This window comes from Myotis daubentonii, chromosome 9 (genome assembly GCF_963259705.1).
Source record: "Myotis daubentonii chromosome 9, mMyoDau2.1, whole genome shotgun sequence".
In the NCBI taxonomy this organism is placed as follows: Eukaryota; Metazoa; Chordata; class Mammalia; order Chiroptera; family Vespertilionidae; genus Myotis; species Myotis daubentonii.
In genome coordinates, this window is record NC_081848.1 from 74,583,858 (window position 1) to 74,609,580 (window position 25,723).

A 25,723-nucleotide genomic window follows, 5' to 3' on the forward strand; every position below is an offset into this window, starting at 1 on the left:
TAGCATGGTTCATCAGTTATTTTAGAAATACACAAAGATTCTGAATATCCAGACTTCTTTTGCTGTTTCATATTCACCTAGACTCCGAGTCAAGCAACTTGACCAAAAGTGCTGATGCAGGAAGGCATTTGGCTTCACAGCACACGTTTTCCGTCTCCAGGTACCACCTTCAAAGGAATTGCCATCACAGGGCTGAGGTGATCTGCTGCTTCCCTTTGAAGGGTGCAACCAAGTACCCAACCCGATGCAAAGACAAACAAACAGGCACCCAAAAATGGAACAATGTGCACAGTTCAGGAAAGCACGATGTTAAGTTTTCCCCGCCTAAAAAATCAGTCAATGCCACCAAACAGGAACTGCAATTGAGTTGATCTCAGGAAACACACATGGGATTCCATTGCATTCCCGGGCGCACCTTCAGTCACTGACGGGGGACTTGTAGGCCACTGCGCTGTCCACTTTGTGGATGGTCGTCGTGAAGGAGCGCAGGCGGACCTGCTCAGAGCTGGCAATGAACTGTGGTCCGCACTCTTCCCACTTTTCAGGCACAACCAAGTCTTTGTCGGTATAGATCAGCAGGTCAAAGGAGCAGGAAACCTCCAGCAGCGGCAGGAAGGTCACGGCGGCCGTGATCTGTCTGATCACCGAGCGGATCTCGGCTTGGATGGCTTGTAGAGACTTCTCGCGGGGCGCACCGTCATCCCTGGCCGTCTTGTCGCACTCAACGTCGAACTGCCACCTCTCCAGGACCTCCCCGTTTTCCAGATTCGAGATGACCACCACCAGCTTCTGCACCGAGCACATGCACAGCCAGTCTTTCAGCTGTCCCACCACCGTGTGCAGGTATTTCACCAGCTCGGGATCAGCGGTGACAAGCAAGGGGAGTCCGTATTTCTGCACCCGAGTGAAGGTCTCGGCCGGGTATATGCCACGCTGATACAGAATGCTGTTGATGCCGAACCAGAAGAACTCGGCCACGATGTCAGTGCTCCCGCGCAGGGTGATGCCCTGCTCCAGGGACTGCGGCCGGGCGCGTTTCCTGCTCTGGCACCGAGAATGCCAATGTGAACAAGACAAGTCAGCATTCTGGTTTTAATGGAATGTCCTAAAAAGTAGCCCGTACTATTTCTAGGCGATAGATCCCCCATCACTGATTGGTTTAATTTGCCCTCAAAGAAATCCACCAACATACCCTCATCCTGCGTTCTTATTTGTATCACCTTGAATTTCCTGTTTGCACAGAGATGTAACTGAACTCAAAGGTATAAGAAAGGAGTTACAATAAATTGCATGCCAAGCGAGTGTAGGGATTGAGTTTGGAAGATCTACGTGTTATTACTTCTTTTCTTCCAAAGAACCTTTCTTTTAGGTAGGTATCATCATTCTATCATTCTGTACATATACAATGAAACATATTCAGAGACATCTAGTAAACAGCCCAGCGACATAGAGTTTATGAGAGAGAGAGACTCAAATCTGCATTTTTCATGGGACTCCAAATCCAAGTTCTACCTGGCCTTGATCTTAAACATACACAGGAATAAGTAGAAGATGTGGCCTATCACAGATACTCATACAGAAAGAATGTAAATTAACACTGCTCTGTCTGAAGAATGTGTTGCAATGATTCATCAGATAAATAGACTAGCTGGCTGAGATTGTCAGTGGCCCCTCAAAGACAGAAAATGCGAGGGAGTGAATTGAGCCAAGGCTTTGAGTTAACAAAGTGAATTGGTGTTGATAATGCATCATGTGTCCTTGGGAAAGTGACTTACCTTTATTCTGCCTGAATTTCCTAACATTTAAAGTGGAGGGACAATGTCGATGAGAATGATTGAAGTGCCTCTCAGGGTGTTTGAGAAATGAATGAAAGACATTTGCATTTTCTTACGCTACTCATTACACATTGTAGGTGTTTAAATTATATTCCCTCCTCTCACCTTCTCAGGTCTGCTGCTCTTAATATTTTGTAAAGGTGTTCCATTCTTTTGGGTCCTGAGAGAGAACTACAGTTTTACTCTTAAATATGATTTTGTCCCTTGGCAGGTGAAACAGCAATCACACCTTCATCTGACTAATATGTGAGTGTGTCATCCAGATAGTTATTTGCTGCCAATGTCAGTGCTGACTAGAGGGGAATGATTAGCAAAATACTAGCCACTTGGAATAATACAGCCACATGTTGTATAAACATCATTTGTTTCCAAATGTTTGATACATGTTTCATATATGAGAGAGAGCATTACATGCATACATAATTGTAGCAATTAAGACATGCAAGGAAGAAAAAAAGAACTCCATGTCTTGAAGCTATTGAAGCCCCATTCAGTGAACACAATACAGGGGGGCCATGACTTACGAGTGTCCCGACTAACAAGGTTTTCGAGATATGAGCCGTCTCTCGGCCGATTTTTTGCTTTGAGTTGCGAGCTAAAATTCAGGTTACGAGCCAGCTTCAGATACCCCACCGCTAGTTGGCTCAGCGAACGTCACAGTGAACGCCACAACATCAGCCCAGTATCACGTGTCTCACTCGTTCACTTCTTGATTTGACATACGAGTAATTTGAGTTACGAGCTCCGTCATGGAACAGATTAAACTCGTAAGTCAAGGCCCCACTGTATGGGTAAAAAAGAATAATAAGGTGAGAAAATCGATTAGCATGAGTGGGTAGAATTCCCAAAATTCCATGGTAAAATAGGAAGTAGAGTTCTATAATTAAACTAAGTCACCAAGAAGGTAGGCATGGTTCAAATGAAGAATGGGCATGCCATTTCACATTTCCTCAGTGTTCTTCAAGAACCAGGGTTGAGAATGATTAGGAAGGAACTGAGGATCACATAAACTGGCATCTGTGGATATAAACCATGGGGTAAAAAGAAAAAAAAAAGAGCAGCAATGTTGACTAGACTAGAGTGGCACACACTCCATGGGATCCCAGTGACAACAGAATGTCCTCACAACGCTCAGAGCTGCTTTCTCCCTTCCTGAGATGAAAGTCAGCAAACCCCCTCATGCATTTCATCATCACTTTTAAAAATTGATACCAATGTACTTAGATACTAGACAAAAAAAAGAGAAAGTTCTGTATTAAAAACGTTCAGAAATGAAGGATTATGTGATGTTAAGAAACATCCTTTGAGGCATGATTACCAAGGGCCTGGACTTTGCTAAGGCTCATCGTTAAAACCCAAAATAGATACATGAGATGTGTGTTTCCCCATTGATTCAAAACAGAATTCCTTCCCTGCGGTGCTCCCTATGATGGAAATAATAAGGAATGCACTCTGAGACGTGTATTAGACACTTTACTTACAAACTTTATGTGTAATCACTGTATGCTAGAGCCTGTGGTTCTCAATCAAAGGATGTTCTGCCTCAGGCCACTCACCTCCACCTCAGGCATCCAAAAGTAAATGTGGGGACTTGGGGGTGTCACAATGATTGGTGAAGGGAGATGGCTAAGAATATATATAGTTCTCCAAGCCATAGATGCCAAATCTTCTGCAGTCCCACACATTGAAAACTTCCGCATCCCCAATGCCAATAGCAACTCTATTTACAGAAAGTTGGCTAAACATATTTGATAATGCTTTTTAGGGACAATTCCACTGAAAGTACATTGATATTTGTTGGGTTCAGTTGTTAATTATTTTTTATTCCTCTGAGGCAATGACTGTGTATATCATATAAACAATATACATATTTGGTGCCAAGTGGGACACGTTAAACAATACTACAAAAGGCAGAAAGGAATACTTAGTATATAGTAAGCTGATGGATACCATAGAAACACTGGGCTTCCTAAAATCCCTTTCCAATGTTAATTTACTTTTCTGAACCCATCACTGAATCCTTAATATTAATAGAAAAATTATTCAAATTTGCCCTGAGTTATTTTTATCAGATTCATGCCAGAATTCCTGTCCTCTAACAAATCTATTCATGCTTCTCCTACATAATTTCCTGTTTTTATTTCTTCTTTTGTTTCTGTGCTTCCCTCACAGAAAATGGAAATCCCTTCACCCATACTCTTTACATGTCTGAATCTAATCAATTTTGTCATCCCAAGCCCTGTTAAAAAGCCTCATAAAACTTTCCTCATTCTATTTTCTAAGATTAGGAAATTATCTCTCACTTTCTGAATTGTACTACTATTATTTTCTGTCCCTTTCTTAGGCTATTTGTTATTCTCTATGTTATAATTATTTCTGCATATCTCTCCTCTATCTAAATTATAATTATTATAGAAATGCTTTATCTTGTCCATTTCTGCAGCCTCATAACACCTTAGAGTCTCTGTGCACATGGTTGATAATTAATGAATAATTGCTAAATTAATGACAAGGCCTTGGAAAGCGAACCTAGGGATCTGAGGTAACAAGTGGCTGAGGAAGAATTAAAGGAGTTAGTACTGGATAGTAATCACACTTTATGCAGTATTAGCACATGTTCAGTGACTTATTCTTTCACTGCAGTTGAATTTAAAAGAATATAAGCCATAACCAGTTTGGCTCAGTGGATAGAGCGTCGGCCTGCGGACTGAAAGGTCCCAGGTTCGATTCCGGCCATGTACCTTGGTTGCGGGCATATCCCCAGTAGGGGGTGTGCAGGAGGCAGCTGATCGATGTTTCTCTCTCATTGATGTTCCTAGCTCTCTATCTCTCTCCCTTCCTCTCTATAAAAAATTAATAAAATATATTTTTTAAAAAAAGAATATAAGTACATTAATGTTGTGTCAAGCCACCCACTTGGTGGCAATTTATTGTAGCAGCCCCAGAAACATTTAAAAAGTAGAAAAAAATATATGAAAAAAGTTTGCTAAATAAAGTGGGCAAATACATTTCCATAAAAATGTACTTTGACTTCTAACTTGGCTTACCATAGGTCGCAATATTAGATAAATTACTTATATCATCCAAGTCTCCTTTTATTTGTTTATAAAACTGGAATTCAAAGAAATCACCTCCATGAAGTTATTGTGAGGATATAAGAAATTGCTTTCATGTAGTTTTATTTAAAACTAGTGACCTGTCACGAGAAATTGTGCGAGATCCAGGACCCCTTCTCCTACCCCTTCCCCCTGCCAGCACCATGGGACTACCCCAAGTCCCGGAGTCCAGCCCCATGTGGCTGGCATGCTTCGGGGACAGCCATGAGTCCTGGAGTGCCGCCCCAATGCCCCACCTACAGGCTGTGAAGAGCATATGCCGGGACTCCCGCGGGGCCACAGGAACCCTGGCGGAAGCCGAACAGAGCGGCCGCTGGCCCCACCCCTGCTGCCCTGCCCCTGCTGTGCGCAACACCATCTTGCGATGGCATTACAGCGTGAAGGTCAATTTGCATATTACTTTTTTATTGTATAGGATACTAGAGGCCCAGCACATGAAATTGTACATGGGTAGGGTTCCTAGGCCTAGCCTGCAATCGGGGTCATCTTCTGCCCGCTCTCCAGTCCCCAGTCCCACCCCACTGCCACCTTCCCTGGTTCCCCGTGGTTCCCCATTGGCCATCCAGTGATGGGAGCCTATGGGCTTGGGGGAGGGACCCAGAGGTGGTCAATCCACCTCATAGCAACTGGTGGATCGGTCGTTATGGTCATTACAGTTGCTGGCTTTTTATATATAAAGGTAATAATTCTCATCAAAAACTTTTTCTCAGAACTTTTCAATATCTTACTGAAACACAATGTACTTCACAATTCAAATTAACATTCTTTCCTTTTAAATTCTTCTTAGTTTGAGAACATTGATTACTAAGCCAATGGGATATCCCAAAGTGAGTCTTTAGTTGAAGTCTTTCCTAGATGGTAAAGCAATTGTACAGATAAAGATGTTTCTTACTTCTTAGCCACTATTTCTCACATCTGATTTTGAATATGCTTGGGAGAAGATATAATTATAAACATTAATTAGTAGTCAGCAGAATAAAGTCATTTCTTCACATTAGCAGTATGTCAGTCCCAAAAGCTCCAGCTTTCAGGGAAATGAGACCACAAATGTTTAGTGCTTATTAGATCAGACAACTCAATGAAAATGTACCATTCTTGTTAATATGCTGATTTTCAAAAATGTAAAAGAGCTACTCAGGTGAAGGGATAAAGATCCATTACGTATGTAAAAAATATAAAACTCTTTAAGTTGAGCTACAGTGGCTGAGCACTGTCCTGAGCATAAATAGGTTGCCGGTTTGATTCCCAGTCAGGGCACATAATTGGGTTGTGGGTTCAGTCCGCAGTCAGGGCACATATGGAAGGCAACTGATCAATGTTCCTCTCTCACATCCATCCATCTCTCTCTCTCTCTCTCTCTCTCTCTCTCTCTCTCTCCCTCCCTCCCTCCCTCCCTCCCTCCCTCTCTCATTTTGATTGTTGAGTTTTTGGTGCTTCCTTAAATGCCATGTTGTAGGAGAGGATCAAAGGCAAAATTCAATGACATATAGAACACTCTAGGTCAGTGATGGCAAACCTTTTGAGCTCTGCGTGTCAGCATTTTGAAAAACCCTAACTTAACTCTGGTGCCATGTCACATATAGAAATTTTTTGATATTTGCAACCATAGTAAAACAAAGATTTATATTTTGATATTTATTTTATATATTTAAATGACATTTAACAAAGAAAAATCAACCAAAAAAATGAGTCCGCGTGTCACCTCTGACACGAGTGTCATAGGTTCACCATCACTGCTCTAGGTTTTGGGATTCCTGTTATTTGCCATGTGCCTTTTTATAATATGATAAACTATTATTTTTATCAGTAAATCTGATTTAAATAGGACTAGAGGTCCTTAATTAATAAGACTCTAAAACCATGTTCTGCCTTAAGAAGCAATGAATATTGTATGAGAGAGCATAGTATCATATATCTACTGAAAAATTAGTCTGTGTAAGAAACAACATATACTCATTTTTATTCATCTGGGCTGTAGTACATTTCTTTAAAGAAATACTTGTTAATGCTTTTAAAGAAGCAAGCTTACGGAATAAATATGATTTGAGGTTTGTATTTTTATGGTACACTATAGATTATACATTATGTTAAAAATACATGGAATACTAAGAATGGCAAATACCATCAACCACTGCTAATGGCTTCAGAGCATTATAACTAATGTCTCATATCCTAATTTAGTTCTTTATTGTATAGGTTAGAAAAATAGATATGACATTATAATTTAAAAAACCCTCCTAGAAATAGATAGTAGAGATATAAAAAGTAAAATCACATAACCTCTGACTGCCTGACATTAATTCACTTTAGTCAAAAAAGTTTAAGAATATTCTCTATGCAAGAATAGTCTTTACAAAATAGCTATGACATTATAATAAACAAAATTCCTGAAAATAGCTAGTAAGAGTGTAAGCAAGGGAAAGTTTATAGAAGTAGTATATAAAACTTAACAGTCAAAAATTTTTTTCAGAAAATTTTTTTTCTGTTTCAGAAAAGTGCCTATAAATGATTCTTGCTTCAGAATCTCATCTCTTAATCTCAGAAATCAGGAGATTTTTAATCAGAGAGAAACCAATTTTGCATGCGCATGCACATACATACACACACACACACACACACACACACACACACACACACACACACACACCTAACCCACAACTGTTCTAAGCAAGAGGTGTGGGTGACTTTACCAAGTGAATTTTGGCAAAGAGAGAGCTTTCTTTGTATGCAGTTTTGCATGAATCTGTCAGGTTACTAAAAAAGACATAAATAGCTATAAATACAATAGTATGAATGCATTTCTCCTTTAAGTCCTGAACTTTGTGCAGTTTTGAGAGACTGCTAATTTTCTATAGGTTTAATACACTATTTCTGACACTAGACAAGGCAGACCAAACTAGGCTGTGTATTAACATGGAAGGAAGTAGAAAAGTATAGCTAGGGAAAAAAAAAATAGAGTCCAAATACTAAGCCAAATCTTCCTGAAGTTTATACCAATGGTATAATGAACAGGGATTACAAATCCCTGTATAAGAACTGTATCATAGATATCAACTGTCTTGCTTTTCTGTTGCTGTATTATAAACCACTAGAGGCCCAGTGCATGAAATTCATGCACCTGGGGGGGGGTGGTCTCTCAGCTCAGCCTGCACCCTCTCACAGTCTGGAAGCACCAGTATTGATTGCCCCAAAGAGGTAGGCCCTGTCCACCCGGTCAGAGCTCTGCTATGGATTGCCCCCACCGAGAGAGGCCCCACCCACCCATTGCACCCACTGGCCGGTGGCCTGGACCTCCCTCTTTGTGGTGATCATGAAGCCCCCCTATTGATCACCCCACTGGCCAGTGGACTGGGGCTCCCTCTGCAGGGCAATTATGGGGTGATGGCAGGGCCCCCAATCAATCGCATTGCACCTGCCTTGGCTGGCCTGGTGCCAGTGGGTGTCATGGCATGGTCATCTGGATGGTTGTTCTGCTGTTCGGCTGTTAGGTCAATTTGCATATTACACTTTTATTATTATAGATAATAAAACATAGGGAGTTAAAACAACAGAAATGTGTCTTCTCTCTCCTAGTCTGTGAGATGATTTGGCTAATCTCTATAGTTTTGTTGCTCCATGCAATACTAGCTGGCTATCCAAGGTCAAATGGCCACGCAATGTCAGACCATCATGCCAACCTCAAATTGGCCTGCAATGTTCAAGATACCTCACGAACATGGCTGGCATTTGGTCATGGCTGTTGACGAGCCTCAGGTGAGAATGACAATCAGCAAGTTAGTTTTCCATGCAGCCTCCCTGTGTGGCTTGGGCTTCTTATACTGCAGCTTCTGGATTCATTAAGGCAGAGAGGGGAAGCTGGCCACCATCTGCTCATCATCTTAAAGCCTGGATTTCTAGAATGTCACTTGTGACATGTTCTGTTGATCAAAGCTGCTGGTAAAGGCTAGCTCTTCTCCAAGGTAAAGGTAAGTAAGTTCCACTTCTTTTTTAAATTTTTATATTTTTCAGAGAGGAAGAGAAACACAAATGATGAGAATATTTGATTGGCTACCTCCTGCATGCCCCCTACTGGGGATCAAGCCTGACACCTGGGCATGTGTCCTGAACAGGAATTGAACCGTGACCTCCTGGTTCATAAGTTGATGCTCAACCACTGAGTCACATGGGCCAGGATAGTGAATATTTCTTAACTTAACTAATTATTACAATTCATACTTCTGGTCCAAATGACGGTGTCAGGAGTGAACTTGTAATTCAAGCCAATCTAAATAGAATCATTGCAATGGTGGCACAAAGGATACATGTCTTTCTGAAGAAATGGAGCATGGAGCACTAGGAGTTGTTACCTATGCTATCCTGTATACTAGGAGGAGGGCTGCCTCAGCAGCATGCTGATAATGTGGGGCTCAGAGAAGAGGGAATGAAAATAGCGACAGTCTTGGTGATGCTGTTCCGCCATTGGAACTACCCCAGACTGAAGCTAGATCTTACTCCGGACAACTCACATGGCAGAGCTAATAAAGGACATTATTGTTTGGGATGCCTTTATGTGGGAATGTCTAATATTAGCAGCATCAAGACACTGAAAACATTTTTTCATAAGGTTGTTTTGATGATAGAATTTGATAATTTTTTTTAAATTTTTTATTGCTTAAAGTATTACAAAGGGTATTACATATGTATCCATTTTATCCCCCCGCCCTAGACAGTCCCCTAGCCTCCCCTATCACCCAGTGTCTTATGTCCATTGGTTATGCTTATATGCATGCATACAAGTCCTTTAGTTGATCTCTTACCCCCCTACCTCCTGCCCCCCAACCCTCCCCGGCCTTCCCGCTGCAGTTTGACAATCTGTTTGAGGCAGCTCTGCCTCTGTATCTATTATTGTTCAAAAGTTTATAATGGTCTCTATTGTCCATGAATGAGTGAGAAGAATTTGATAATTTTTGCAAAACATTTAGCACAGTGTCTGGCATATAAACAGTCTTTTATCTTTTCCTTTACTCGATATGCTGAAATATGGCAGTTTCTAGTCCATCTGACATTTTTAATTTTTTTTCAGAAACCAGATTTCTTTCTTGCTTTCTTTCTTCCTTCTTTTATTTATTTATTTATTTATTTTTGTTTAGTGACCGAACAAAAGAAAAAAATCCTGGGAGTTTGGGTCCATTTGACCTTAATTTAAATACATAAAGTGGAGCTGTCTGCAATTACAAGCTTACCCACCAGAGGAATATGGTATAAATAAAAAACACAATCAAAATGTAATTAAAGAAGCTGTTTGATATTTTCTAAAAGCAGTTTATGTTGATATGAAAGAGCTGATTTCTATTATTTTTATGATTACAGCATTCTATTTATATTCTCAGCACTGAATTAATTTCTTTATCTAATGCTCACCTTGCTAAAGATCCTTTTAAAATACTTTAATGAGTTGCGTACATAAATCATCTTAGTGATCACAAATACTTATATGCGGAAACTCTGGAGGGAGCTTTTTATAGTTTTTAGGGTCTCAGATAAGTCACTAAAAGAGCCCTGTTACATCTATCAAAGTGAAAAAATAGCAATTGGTGCTTTGTTTTGTTTTTCATGGACTTAACAGTGGTGAAATCTTTAAAAAATCATTCAAAAGTAAATATAAAGCAATGCATAGAGAGCCATGTAATGTATTTCAACGGTCATCCAAGTATAGGCTTGGCATTAGTGTTCACTTTTATGACTTTTGCCCATAAGCTGGCATCATCCCTTAATGGTAACTGAATTATGTGCACATAGGCAAATGTCTGTATTTTAAATGAGAATTTCCTTAAGGCTGTACTATAATTCATAGGGACTAAAAAGACAGATCCAGAGACAGAGAAGCATTGATCACCATCAAACATCAGAGGGAAGGTAGGAGAGGGTGGAGGTAAGGGGAAAAGATCAACCAAAGGACTTGTATGCATGCATATAAGCCTAACCAATGGACATAGACAACGGGGGGTGAGAACATGAGTGGGGGAGTTGGGGGGGATAAGGACACATATGTAATACCTTAATCAATAAAGAAATTAAAAATAAATAAATATTAAAAACCAGACAAGAGAAGATGACTGACATCTTTCATTAGCTATAGATATTCATGTATATTGCTCTTAATTCTAATTTTTAAATATTGTTATCGGATATAGAAGAAAAAAATTCTTTAAAAAGCATCCAGCCTCTCTACATCTCCCTGCCTCAAGCACCAGAATCAGGACCACATATTCACCTGAATACCAATTTTAAAATAAATATAAAGCATTCTACTTTTGTAATGTGCACAAGAGTTACCTAAACAAGTCATCTACAATTTCTTTTGACAGATAACCTTGATTTTTTTAAAAAATATATTTTATTGATTTTTCACAGAGAGGAAGGGAGAGAGATAGAGAGAGTTAGAAACATCGATGAGAGAGAAACATCGATCAGCTGCCTCTTGCACATCCCCCACCGGGGATGTGCCCGCAACCCAGGTACATGCCCTTCACCGGAATCGAACCTGGGACCTCTCAGTCCGCAGGCTGACGCTCTATCCACTGAGCCAAACTGGTTTCGGCCAGATAACCTTGATTTTAAAAGTAATACATTGACTTTGAAACAATTCCAAAATATGCAAAATAGTTAAGAGAGCTGTAATTGTTGTTACAAACATCCTGAGAACAGTGACTATAATAAAATTGGTGTATGGAATCTACAGAAAAAAGAACAAGTGCAACTAACCATGATTAATGATGAACCAACTAATTGAACATGCAAACAATATTAAATAGTCGTGGATTTTGACTTGTAGCAACCTTCCTCATTAATCTGATTCTTTATTTGACAACAGCAAACATACTAGCATATTCCTTACTTTGCTCAACTATTTTGGATCTCACAATCTCGATGTTGGAGTGGATTTTTCTTGCCTAGTCAGAGAAGTAGGATCTCAAAACTTTGATGAGGCAATAGTTCTATTGACAGTGGTTTCCACAGAAACGTAAATGTATTTTTCATGCACAATCCTGATAGAAAATGTTGCAAATCCTTATGAGGCCAGGTGTTATGTAGATAATCTCTTCTGAGCAAATCAATATTACAGCCAGTGTGTCTCAATAGCTTTGAAACTACTAAGTAATTTGTTCAGTAAAGGTTGTGCTCTTGGTTCTTTCATAAGATCCCCTTTAGAAAAAAAATTCTCAAATTGAGGAACATAAAGTAATTGTGTTATTTCTTATGTGTTTTCTACTAATGGTGGAAAATTTATCGCATGAAGTAAAGGACAGGAAACGGGCATAGTCATTATGTGGGAAGAAAGGACACTGCCTATATATTATGCATCTTCAATCCTGTGATTTAAATGGTCTTTTTAAACTTTGCATTAAACTATGCTCGATTTCAGCAATGTTTTCTCTGAGGAAGCTTTTGGTTTTACAATGATAATAACTAGGACCATGATACTGAGTACATAGAATCCACATAATTTGTCCCGAGGAAGGTACTGCCTAATATTGCTCCCTGGTATATGTCTGAGACATAACCATAGCCCATATAGCTGCTTTGTTAAGCAAGGGTCAATTTCTTGAATTTTTTGTTTTTTACTATACTTTTTTCTTTGTCTTTCTTTTCACTGTTGTTAATTTTCTTTTCTTTTTAAAATATATTTTATTGATTTTTTTACAGAGAGGAAGGGAGAGGGAGAGGGATAACGAGTTAGAAACATCAATGAGAAACATCGATTCAGCTGCCTCTTGCACGCCCCCTACTGGGGATGTGCCCGCAACCCAGGTACATGCCCTTGACCAGAATCAAACCTGGGACCCTTGAGTCCGCAGGCTGACGCTCTACCTGCTGAGCCAAACCAGCTAGGGCACTGTTGTTAATTTTCATACGTTAATGTTCATTTGAATCATGACCATTGTTTCAAGGTTCACCTCTTTATGGCTGATGAAGGTCTATTAGTGCTACACATTGGGCATGGAATAGATGTCTTTAAACTACAGAAGAACACAGTTGCTGCCTTTGGAGTCTCAACGTTCCTTCCACCTGGTCAGCAGGAGTAAATGGGGACTCTATCGAGGGCACCCCAAGTAATGGCAGCGATGACAACAGACCTTCATTGAGCGATGAACAAGTGCCAGGTAACTCGCTAAACATTGTAGTAAGTGTTATTGGACAGTTGCTATTAAATCCACATGAGGTGAAGGCTTGGAGAGCTTACATAACATGCCCAACTCGCAGATGGTAAATGGTAATTCCAAATCTCTCTGAGGCTAAGTATTCCAAATTGCCAACCAGCTTCACTGAGACAACATGTCCCATGCTTGAAGCAGCTACTCCAGTTCTTAAAAGTGAATCTTCATTTTAATGTGGGCCTGCACATGGGATTCCAGTGGGAAAATGACCCACAAATAGTATAGGCTCCTTGAGGCAAGTCTGAGTATATCCTGAATTTGAGTATCTCCTCTGCCTTATTATATTACAAATGGAGGAGACACCAGTGCCTATTTACATGAACAAATTGGATCTCTAATGCATACTAACAGGTTTTAATGGGCATCTAAATAAATGGGTAGACTATTTAGCCCTGTTTGATATGCCTGTGTGCTATGATATACTTTATACTTGCATAAAATTGTAGTCCAGTTTTATCTTTTGTTATACCATTTATTAAATATAACAGATGATATTGTTGCTGATGATGATTATGTTGTATAGGTCTAATTATTTTCTAGATTTTAAAAATTAAACCTAATCATTTATTTTTTAACATCAGGTTTTGCTGGAGAAATGAAATCTCTCTTTTTATTGTGAACCTGAGACACAAAATTATAGTGTTCAGAGAAGTTTTAGCAGAAAGTCCTTTTGTGCTGAGGACTGAGTCAAAAGAAGCCACCACTTACATAAATGAAACAAATGAAACATCACCTTACTAATCAATACTAATAAAAGAGAAAAATGGTAATTGGCGTACGACGATACCCTTTTCATTGGCTAATCAGGGCTATATGCAAATTAACTGCCAACTAAGATTGGCAGTTAACTGCCAACAAGATGGCGGTTAATTTGCATACGTAGGCACAATGCAGGGAGTTGAAAGGGAAAGCAGGAAGAAGCCCCTGCCACTGACAGTGATCGGAAACCCAGGGGGGAGCTAAGAGATGGGGGGCAGGGCAAAGGCGGCCCCAGGCCCGCCTTTGCCCAGCCCCCCATCCATGATCGGAGAATCAGGCGCCTTTGCCGCCCTGGCCAGTGATAGCAGGAAGTAGGGGTGGAGCCAGCGATGGGAGCTGGACACGGTCGAAGCTGGCAGTCCCGGGAGCTAGGGGTCCCTTGCCTGGGCCTAAAGCAGAGCCCACGATCGCGGGGCCGCTGCAGCTGCGGCTCCCCGCTGCCCGAGCCAGACGCCTAGGCCAGAGGCGTTAGGCCTGGGCAGGGGCGGAGCCTGCAATCGCGGGGAGCTGGGGGTCCCCTGCCCAGGCCTGACACCTCTGCCAGAGGCCTCAGGCCTGGTCAAGGGGCCGATCCGGTGATTGGTGATCGGAGGGTGATGAGGGTCAAGTTCTCTGGCCGAGGCATCAGGCCTGGGCGGGGGGCGGAGCTGGGGATTGGGGGGATATGATGGTCCCCTTGCCCAGGCCTGAAGCCTGGGTCAGAGGCGTCAGGCTTGGGCGGGGGGTGGAGCAAGCGATCAGAGGGAGATAGGGGTCCCCTGCCCAGGCATGATTCCTGGGCCAGAGGCCTCAGGCCTGGGCGGGGGCCAGAGCCAGTGATCGGGGGGAGATGGGGGTCCCCTGTCCAAGCCTGACACCTCTGGCGGAGGCGTCAGGCCTGGGCAAGGGGCCGATCAGGTGATCAGAGGGTGATGGGGGTATACGCCTCTGGCTGAGGCATCAGGCCTGGGCAAGGGGCAGAGCCAGCAATCGGAGGGGTCTTGGGGTCCCCTGCCCAGGCCTGATGCCTGGGCCAGAGGCATCAGGCCTGGGCTGGGGGCAGAACCAGTGATGGGGGGAAATGAGGGTCCCCTGCCCAGGCCTGACGCCTCTGTCAGAGGCGTCAGGCCTGGGCAAGGGGCCGATCCTGCGATTGGAGGGTGACGGGGGTCAACGCCTGAGGGCTCCCAGTATGTGAGAGGGGGCAGGCTGGGCTGAGGGACACTCCCCCCACACACACACACCCAGTGCACGAATTTCGTGCACCGGGCCCCTAGTATATATATTCGCAATATTGTTCTTTCATCATGGCTGATTTATAAATGTAAATATACACTTCTTGTTTTTAGAAAACTTTTTAAATTTAAAGAAGATAATTTGCAATAAAATAAAATAATGTTTATTTACTTCTTGCTCTGGTTTATAGCATTAAATAAATGCATCAGAATGCAGATAATATAGAATCCTATCAAACCTGATATTATGTTGCTTATGTAAATTGAAATACTGATAAAATTAAATCAGGTTAAAAATTTTTTTGTCTTTATATCTCCTTGAACCTTGACTCCTTTATAATTTCTACTTTTTATCACTTTTATTATTATTGCTTTTTAAAAAATATTTCCCCTAGTCTTATGCTTTGCCATGTGCTGAAATGAATAGAATAATTTTGACATGATGCTTTTTTGTTTTGTTTTTTTTGTGTGTGTGTGAGTTATTTTTTTTCAAGTTGGCTTTTGTTTTCTTCCCTCTACACCATCACATCACTACCTGTCACTCTCGTCTCACTAAAATACAGCTTTCCTTTTTATATAGCTTAGGTCAGATCTCTCTCTAGTGACCCTTATTTCTAGTAAAAAAAAAAAAAATCTCTCTAAATGCATCATGATTAAAATAAAAAGAAGAGTTTTCAGGTAACAGAAGAGCCATATGACAGCCATTAAGCTTAAAAATGAATGTAACAGGATTAAAGATTAGAATCCTATGAAATACATAGGAAGGCTGAAAAGAGCTGAAGAGGTATTCAGTAAAAATTCATGCTGCTGCCCATAACAATAAGAAGGAAAATCAAAATGGAAAATGTGTGCTATACCTGCTTGACATTTCTTCCACTTCTCAAAGAGATTAAAAAAGAGAATCTTTATATTTTCGAACATTTCATGAACAAATGCTTTAAAGGACTATCACTATATTTCCCGGAAACTTCCCAACAATGAAGCGTATTTACTGATATGATAATGAAATGTCAGTCAGTGCAACCCTAGGCTTTGTGGCCCATTTTTTTCCATGCACACAATCAAAAGCCAAAATCCAGTAAGATTAAGAAGATAACTTTCCAAATATGCTCAGGGGCTGCTAGAAAACACACATTTTAAATTGGCTTCAATAAATAAATAAAATAAGACACTCCAAACACAAAATGACAGTTGCAGAAGGTTACAGAAATTCAACAGCTGAGGAAATTAAATTACAGCCAAGCTAAAACTTGTTCAAGACCGCTTTAACATTAGATGGTTGCTCATTTCATTGGTATTCTCAAATGTATAAAACAGAAGAGGAACAATATAAGATGCTTAGATAAATAGGATTCTCTTATTTTGGTTTTCCAAGAATGTACTTTGAACATTCAGTTAAAGTAAGAAAAAGAGGAAAAGAACACAACCTATAACCTAACTAGGAATACTATGTACTCCCTGTTTTACAATATGGCATATATAAATTAAACCACTCTAGGTTTTCTTTTTTATTTTCTCCTAAAAATACTGTGCATGGAGGAAGAGCAAATCAAGTCTGCTTTTTTCCCACTATTTCCTTTAAAATACACTCTATATCAATTTACTTTGTGTAAGATTAAATACCCCAAAAGCTACAATTTATTTGTTCTTTTCTTTTTTTTGTTATCTTTTATTTCAGAGAGGAAATTAGAGGGAAAGATAGAAACATCAATGATGAGAGAGAATAATTGATCGGCTGCCTCCTGCACACCCCCTACTGGGGATTGGTCCTGCAACTTGGGCATTTGGTCTCATGAAGATGTCAGACAACTTTTTTTTTTTTTATTGCTTAAAGTATTACAAAGGGTATTACATATGTGTCCTTTCCCCCCGCCCCCCCGCCCCCGCCCTTTACAGTCCCCTAGCCTCCCCTATCCCCCAGTGTCTTATGACAACTTTTTGAAGATTTGACTATCCTGCTGGTGAAACCACATGAAGAGACCTGAAATTACATGGCAAAATGAAAGAGCTGTCCCCTCCAAGATGCCACACATGTAAGTAAAACCATCTTGGACACCCCAGACCAGCCCAATCAGTAGTTGAACTCACCTCCCAAGTCACTTCAGTTAATCTCAGGTGATCAAATGAACTGCCCAACCAAGTCTTATCTGAATTCCTGACACACTCAACTGGGAGAAACAAGAAATCATGTTGTTTAAGCCACTGGATTTAAGCCACTGTTATACAGCCATACATCACTGGAACAGTGGCATACAAGCTGATTTTAACCAAAGAAGAAAAGCATATCTCTGAAATTGTTTCAGAGTTTAGAAAGAAAAATGTATTTGATCATCTCACCCAATATTATAATGAAAACAACATGATTATCTCTTCATTAGTTTAATTCAGCTGGATGTTTATTTAACTCTGAAATAAGAATGATTGGCCCCTATCAGAGATAAGGATAATTGTTAAGTTTAACATGAATATATGCAAAATATAAGACTATCTCAATGTATTATTGGTTTTAACAAAGTAAAGCAGATTTACACACACACACACACACACACACAGGCACAATAATGGTACACCATATTGACTTTATAATAATATATATCCAAATGAATGCTCACATAAAATGAATTATTTTAACAAATATTAACCTTCCACAACATGCAAGCCCTATTCTACACATTAGAGATCATATTTTCCTAACTATAAGTAATACTACCAAATAACTAGGCAGCTAGATGTTTCATATCTGTACAAAATTTTAACAGTACACAACATAATTCTATATAATAAAATCCTAGGTGTTGTGCTGCCCTCGCTCAACATTGCCACAAGATGTCTGGCAGGGGAGGGTAGTTGGGGGTGATCAGGCTGGCAGGTGAGCAATTAGGCATCAATAAAGCTGGCAGGGGAGCAGTTAGGGGGTAATCAGGCTGGTAGGCAGAAGTGGTTAGAGGCAATCAGGCAGGCAGGCAGGCTAGCGGTTAGGAGCCAGCTGTCCTGGATTGTGAGAAGGATGTCCAACTGCCAGTTTAGGCCTGATCCTGATTGGACATCCCTTGAGGGTCCTAGATTGGAGAGGGTGCAGGCTGGGCTGAGGGACACCCTCCCCATGCATGAATTTTGTGCACCGGGCCCCTAATCTATAATAATAAAAACATAATATCCTAATTAGACCACACAGCCAAACAACCTTCTGGACATCATTCCAGACGAAGCTACAGCAGAAGGGCCTGAGGCAGAGGCAGTTAGGGGTTAGGGGCAATCAGGCAGGCAGAGTTGTTAGGGGCTATCTTGCAGGCAGGCACATGAGCAGTTAGTGTCGATCAGGCAGGCAGTCAGGTGAGTTGTTAGGAGCCAGCGGTCCCAGATTGCAAGGGGGATGTCCCCCAAAGGGTCCCAGATTGCGAGAGGTTGCAAACCAGGCTGAGGGACACCCCCCACCACCACCATGTACGAATATCATGCACCAGACTTCTAGTATAAATATAAAATTATATTCCAGTGACTTTAACAATAGTACTTAACTGCCTTCTCATTTTAGACTTTTTTTTTACAATGATCATATAAGACTTATATATACAAAATAAAACTATATATTTACATCTTCAGAGAGCCAAATGAGAGAGAGAGCAGAAGAGTAAAAATGTATATGATTATTTTTAAAATAAGAATAAAGTGTAATGAGAATTACTCAGTGATCTCAAGTGTAAAAAGTGGGTTAAAAAGAGAAGGTTAAAAAGGGACACTATTCAAACTTTGTAATTTCTTCCTAGACCAACCCCAGAAATGCATAAAGGAATTTTCATCTACAGGTAATATACTCTCATCATCTTGGGAAGGGTGGTTTGCTTGAAAAGGCTATAAAAATTTCATTTAATAGGCTAACATAAATTAATAAGTAATATCTCAGTGCAAGTATTTATGTTAATAATATTAATGTTCATACTTTACATGAAGAAGAAATCTTGGTGTAACCACATCACTGGTGAAAATTGGGAGGCTCCCATCTTATAACAGAAAAACTTCCCACTACAATTTGATCATGCTCAGTGACCTGGAAGTAATAAATGCGTAAGTCTTAAACCAAATAACAGATAAATAAATCGAGTGCCAATAACACTCTTTCAATCATCCAATCCCCTGGGATTGATATGTTTAATTAAGAAAAATAAAGTGTGCTATGTTGAATCACTAATGATGTTGTGAATAAAATAGTATTTAAATGACCTGTCTTGCAATATTTGAGTACTAATTATATTATTCAATACTGTATGAGCAGGGGAGATGAAATAGAAATAAGATTTGTTTTACCATGTTATAAGTTTTGCTTTATGAAATCATGAGCAATTAGCCACGTCTCTGAATCAAAAAGGAAAATGAGAATCATAATGAAATATAAAAATTGCATTTGTTTAAGTCATAGTTGTAGATTTAGAATGCCATTTGCAATGAGCTTCCAAAACCCATAAGTTTTGGTCATTATGGTGAATACCTTTCATTTTCTCAATGAACACAATGTGATTAAATTAGGATGATGTGTTCCACCTGACTTAACACATAAACAAATTAATGAACAGAACAGAGCAAACAAAAGTAACCAGACAAATAATAAAAACTACAAGCAATAGGATATCTGTTGGCTCCTGTAACCAAAATGTGTAAGAGATTCAGGCAAGGTTTGGTGTATAAACAAAACAATGGCTTAAAGCAGCGGTTCTCAACCTGTGGGTCGCGACCCCTTCGGGGGCGAACGACCCTTTTACAGGGGTCGCCTAAGACCATGGGAAAACACATAATTACGTACTGTTTTTGTGATTAATCACTATGCTTTGATTATGTTCAATTTGTAACAATGAGAATACATCCTGCATTTCAGATATTTACATTACGATTCATAACAGTAGCAAAATTACAGTTATGAAGTAGCAACGAAAATAATTTTGTGGTTGGGGGTCACCACAACATGAGGAACTGTATGGAAGGATCACGGCATTAGGAAGGTTGAGAACCACTGGCTTAAAGGAATATTTTTTATCTATGTTTTTATAACTCTTAAATTATCATTAAAATTCCATAAAATGGCCTCTCATTTATGGTAGATTTAATAACAGACTCAAAAACCAATTACTTGTATTTGAATCACTGTGCACCCTTGGTTTCTTTACCTTTGGTTTAATTTCTCATCTGGGCCACAGTATCCTTATCTAAAGGAGTATAATTGATGGTACCTACCACATATTACTATGAAAATTTAATAAACTAAAAATAAATGTAAAGTTCTCAGGTAAGTGTCTGATATAACATACTTGCTAGAGGAGAGTCAGGCATGATTCTGAGCTGTCTCATGGTCAGCAAATTATTGTACTAGTAAATGTTTGAGACTTCACATCTTAAAAAAAAAAATCCAGAAAATAAGACTGCAATATTCTCCTCATAGTTATAAGAAGTCCTTAAGTTTATTCTTTCATCATCTCAAACTAAATACTTTTAACCATCTGTAATCTAATCCTTGTAAGTAGGAAAATTTGAATTATGGGCTTAATCTCATCAGGGCTCATAATTAGAGTTGAGAATGGGGCCAATTAAAACTGAACCAAAGCACATGCACCTAAAATTTTAAATATGCTCATATATATGAAACAGTACTTAAGGTCTACTACATACACTATGTGCAGTGTACTGAATGAAGTGCTATGGTCCACTATAGCCCAATATTTATGAACATACTAGATTATAATGTATACATGTGAGTGCATGTATGCACATTCAGAGCCTAATGTATATATTTTGGAGCAGAAAATAGAATTGTTTTTTGAAGTGTTTATATAATAGGGAGGTCAAGACTGAGCCTGTTTTAAGTAGATAGGAACTGGAATAATTTGTAATGGAGAATATGATGCAGCATAATACATTGCAATTTAGTGCATGGAAATTGACAAGAAAAGATCATATGAGGATAGTGAGAACAGATACGGGACTGCAATTGATAGTGTATGTGGAAGTAGCAGAAAATAAAGTTGAAGGGATGATTGGCTTTTCAGTCAAGAGAAGAAAATGGGACTTGATTCCAAGTGGAGAGCCATAATAAGACCTTGAGTCCTTTATTGATGTGATGAAACCAGTGTTTCACGAGGATTAGTCTGACTGAAGTGGGCAGAGACTGCTGCAGGTAAAGGAGCCATCTACCAGATTGTACAGTAATTTAGGGTTGAGGTGACAGAGCAGTGGACTAAAGTAGTGGCAGTGGAACAACGAGAAAACAATCAAGTACAGGCTTCGTGAGAAATTAAATTTAGAAGATGAAGGAAAACATCTAGACCAATATTGTTTCCTGGGATTTTAGTTGAGTAATACAACTCATGGCAGATAGAAAGTGGAAAAGGAGAAAAATTACTATTTGACACGTGTCAAAGAACTGGTACTCTCTCTTGTATTCTAGTCATATAATTTTAAAATGAGTACCAGTTTTTAATGGTTTTTGTAATTTCTTAAAATAGGAATCATAAAGGAAAGAAATCCCAGCACCAGTAGAATATATAGGGATAAATTTTATCTGAAAGGTCAAATCTCATAGAATCTCAGGAAAGCCACCCATATTTTTACACGTTTCAAAGCTAAACCTGGAGTTTATAACATACTCCAGGTTTCTATATTTCAAGCCAAAGAAAACGCATATAAAATATATCCTTTTGGGCAAAATAAATAAAGAGCTATCCAGACCAAAAAAAAAAAAAAGCTAAAGGAGTTTATTACCATCAAACCAGTATGCAAGAAATGTTAAAAGACCTACTTTAAGGAGAAGATAAAAAAAGGAATTTATATAAAGAAAGGAACATAGATATAAATAATAAAATGCATATCTATGTTCATTGCAACCTTATTTATAATAGCCATGATCTATAACAGCCCAAGTGCCCATCAGTAGATGAGTGGGTAAAAAAATGAATAAAATAAAATAAGCAAAATAGTAACAGACTCATAGATATAGAGAACAGCTGTCAGAAGAATGGGGTTGTGGGGCAGGGTGAGAAAGGTGAAGGGATTGTGTGATTGTGTGTGTGTGTGTGTGTGTGTGTGTGTGTTAGATATATATCCTTTTTTTAGGTCATCTTTTATTGAATCCTTTGAATTATCTGATTAAAAGAACCAGTGTCTTTTTACAGTGATTCCAAAGATTAGAATCCAACTTAGTTATACATAACTAGAGGCCTGTGCACAAAATTTGTGCACTCGGGGGCAGGGGTCCCTCAGCCTGGATGGCGAGAAGGCACAGGCCAGGTTGAGGGACCCCATTGGTGTAGGATCAGGGCTGGGGAGGGATTTGGGAAGTTAGTCCGCCAGGTAGGGACCATGGGAGGGCTCCAGGGAGTGTCCAGCCCATCTCACTCAGTCTCAATTGGCTGGATACCAGCAGCAAGCTATTCTACTGGTTGGAGTGTCTGCCCCCTTGTGGTCAGTGAACATCATAGCGACTGGTCGACCAGTTGACTGTCTGCCCCCCTAGTGGTTAGTGCACATCTTAGCAAGTGGTTGAGCAGCTATATATCATTACTATATTACGCTTTGATTGGTTGAATGGCTGGACACTTAGCATATTAGACTTTTATTATATAAGATTGCATTGCATTGTTTGTGATTAAATTTGGTATTTTGTACTAAACAGTGGCAAATAAATGTTTGCACTCTCCAACATTTGTATTTTTAAAACTTTTCCTGTTAAGGGAGCCAAGTACAGAACTTAAACATGTAATCAGCAAGTGCACTTTGACTAGAGCAGGAGAGAAATCCATTTAACAATCCCTCTAATACCTTCTGTTGTCAGTAGGTAGCAAGAAAATTTTATTACCATTTGCTGAATGTGAAACACATTTTGCTCAGTAGGTTTGACTATGGACTATTTCAATTGTTTTCCTTTAAAGATATTTAATTATGCCAGATTATTCTAACCACAAGTGTCAGCCATTCATTAGCTTAATGGAAAAAGGTAACATATTATGTATATAATAGTCACCCAGGGAGGAGATATACATGTACAACCCAGAACACTTATGTAGATAGATTGTAGACAGAATGATCTTCTACAGGAACAGAGGAGACAAACAATTCCTCTAATGGAAAGCAGGGAGATGTGATTATCATTAAACGCCACCCAAAGACAAATATTTGCCATGGGGATGACATACAGAATAGGCATATGACATGGCCTTGCCTTATGGGCAACAGAGGTAGAGAAAATAATGAAAGTGTTGAGATCCTGTAGTTTGAAGAAACCATAATAGGTTTTCTTTTTACTATTTGAAGAAATCACACTCTCTTTTTGTTGTTGTTCCTGGTGTGGAATCAATTCCTAAAATGGCTTTCAAAGATGACTCACCTTACCTCCCTGTAAATATGGTGAGGTGTCCCTCTCCTGATTGTGCTAGGTTACATGTCACAGTTTACCTTACCCTCAGGAGAGCATGGTGCTGGGCCTTATCTAACCACATGAGCCCTGAAAAAACCCACAGCTTTCTCTGAAAGCAGAAGTCTGAGAGATTGAAAAGATGAGAAGGACCAGATGTGTGAATGGACTAAGGATAAGCCACAGAAGAAGTAATGTGACATTTCTTCTTAAGAAACTAAGGGATGCTCCCAGGTTAAAAGCCAGAAAATTAATGAGGACCTCTGTCCTAGGACTGCAAATAACTGAATTCTGCTGATAAAAGAAATAAGGTTGGTTACCTATATTAGTGGTAACTGTCTTCACGGCTTCTCTGTCTTTGTACACTTCCATTGAAGCAGAAGTTATATATAAAGAAAATATGGAGAGACGGGGGAGAGGAGAGAAAAGAGAAAAGAAAGAGAGAAAGAGAGAGAGAGAAAGAAAGAAAGAGAGAGAGAGAGAGAAGTTGTGATTGGTTCTGAAAAGTTTAACATAACCATGGAACAATTGGGCATAGGTAAAAGACTCAGGTACACGTGGCTGAGGAAGATTATGTTATGAGTGAGAAGAATAAACTGGTACTCTCCCTTGTATTCTAGTCATATCCTTTTAAAAGATCATAGTAGTTAATTCACCTACATTTTTCCTTTGACTACATTTGCATAGTACCATGTCAACTTTTGGGTTATTTGGCAATTTGGTCACAGCTATTTAAGAAATAAAAAAAATGTACAGCCTGCCATCCCACAGCCAAAAGCAACCACCATTACTCTGTAATTTTTAATCTGGTGAACTAATTAACCAATTAAGCTAAGGCAAAAAAAAAATATCTTCCAATAAGCACCTAGTATATGTGAAACATTATGCTATGTGTTGAACTGCTTAAAAGATCATTTAATATGTTGTTTCAAGCTATTAAAATTTATTTGGACATAATAAGTTACATTGTGCGAAGTGTCCTAAAATGACAAAAAGTGTCTTTCCTGAGTTCAAAAGCAGTTTCTTATCTCTAGCTGGTTTGGCTCAGTGGATGGAGCATCAGTTTGTGGACTGAAGGGTTCCAAGTTCCATTCCACTCAAGGGCACATGCCCAGGTTGGGGGCATGCAGGAGGCAACCAATCAATTATTTTCTCTCATCATTGCTGTTTCTATTTCTCTCTTCCTCTCCCTGACTCTCTGAAATCAATAAAAATATATTAAGACAAAAAAAGAACAGTTTCTTAAAGATTTGGATTGTCAGGCTCTTCACACACCTGTGCCATTTTAGCAATTCACTAATACTATTTCCATCTTTATACAAAGACCCAAAAACCAAATCTATCTTGGGGGATTACATGTTCACTTCTATGGAAACTCAGAAACTCTTCTGACAACAGTCACAAAGTGATAACTGACCTATAACACTTAACCCCAAATTCCTAGAGACAAGTTAGCTAGTCTACTTGAAGCCTGCTGTCATGTAAATGTCCACAGGTAAACTCAACATATCTCTCCAGGCCTAAGACACTTCCAGCTGTGTAGAACATTGCCTTACACTCAATGATTATCATGAATCTTAGACTTCAGTTACTTCCTCCTCTCCCCATGTAGAGGAAATGGCTAGAATATTGTAGAAATAAAATGCATTCACTTCTTTCAAAATTGTTAAATTTTTGTTTGTGCTTGCCAGAACTCTCAGATCTTTTTAGAAGTGTGCAATCATATATTATTCAATTCAAAGAGGTTTATAACAGTTAATGTTGAAGTTAGTCTTTTTTTCTCTCTGAAATGTTATTCCTATAAGCAAAAGGGGACTGATTTAATCTAATATATATATATATATATATATATATATATATATATATATATATATATATATATATATATATATATATATATATATATATATCTCAGAGCTGTCCAGGAGGTAAAGAGGAAATATTGCAATAGAGGAAAAGAGACATCAGTATATAACTGGACTCAATTCTAAATAAATGAAAAGTGGGAATTTATAGTCAAGAAGCAGGGTGGAGGAGGAGAATAATAGGGATTAGGAGAAAATATTAGATAGTAGGGGGAACTCTAAAAGTGACTTGAATAGGATTCTAACTGGAGGCAGGCTAAGGTGATCAGATATCATGGGAGGGAGGTGGAGGTTGGCATTGATCAGGCATTGATGGAGCTCAGCTATCAAAGGGGAAGATT

General features: G+C 39.3%; 1 protein-coding gene across 1 annotated transcript; it reads right to left on the reverse strand.

Moving 5' to 3' along the window:
* Positions 1–417: 417 nt before the first annotated feature.
* On the reverse strand, positions 418–1,198 carry LOC132241960 (mitotic spindle assembly checkpoint protein MAD2A-like). The gene is made up of 2 exons (XM_059710908.1): positions 1,193–1,198; positions 418–1,086 (listed from the first exon to the last, which is right to left on the reverse strand). The coding sequence occupies exons 1-2, from the start codon at positions 1,196–1,198 to the stop codon at positions 418–420; spliced, it is 675 nt and encodes a 224-aa protein (XP_059566891.1).
* Positions 1,199–25,723: the final 24,525 nt, after the last annotated feature.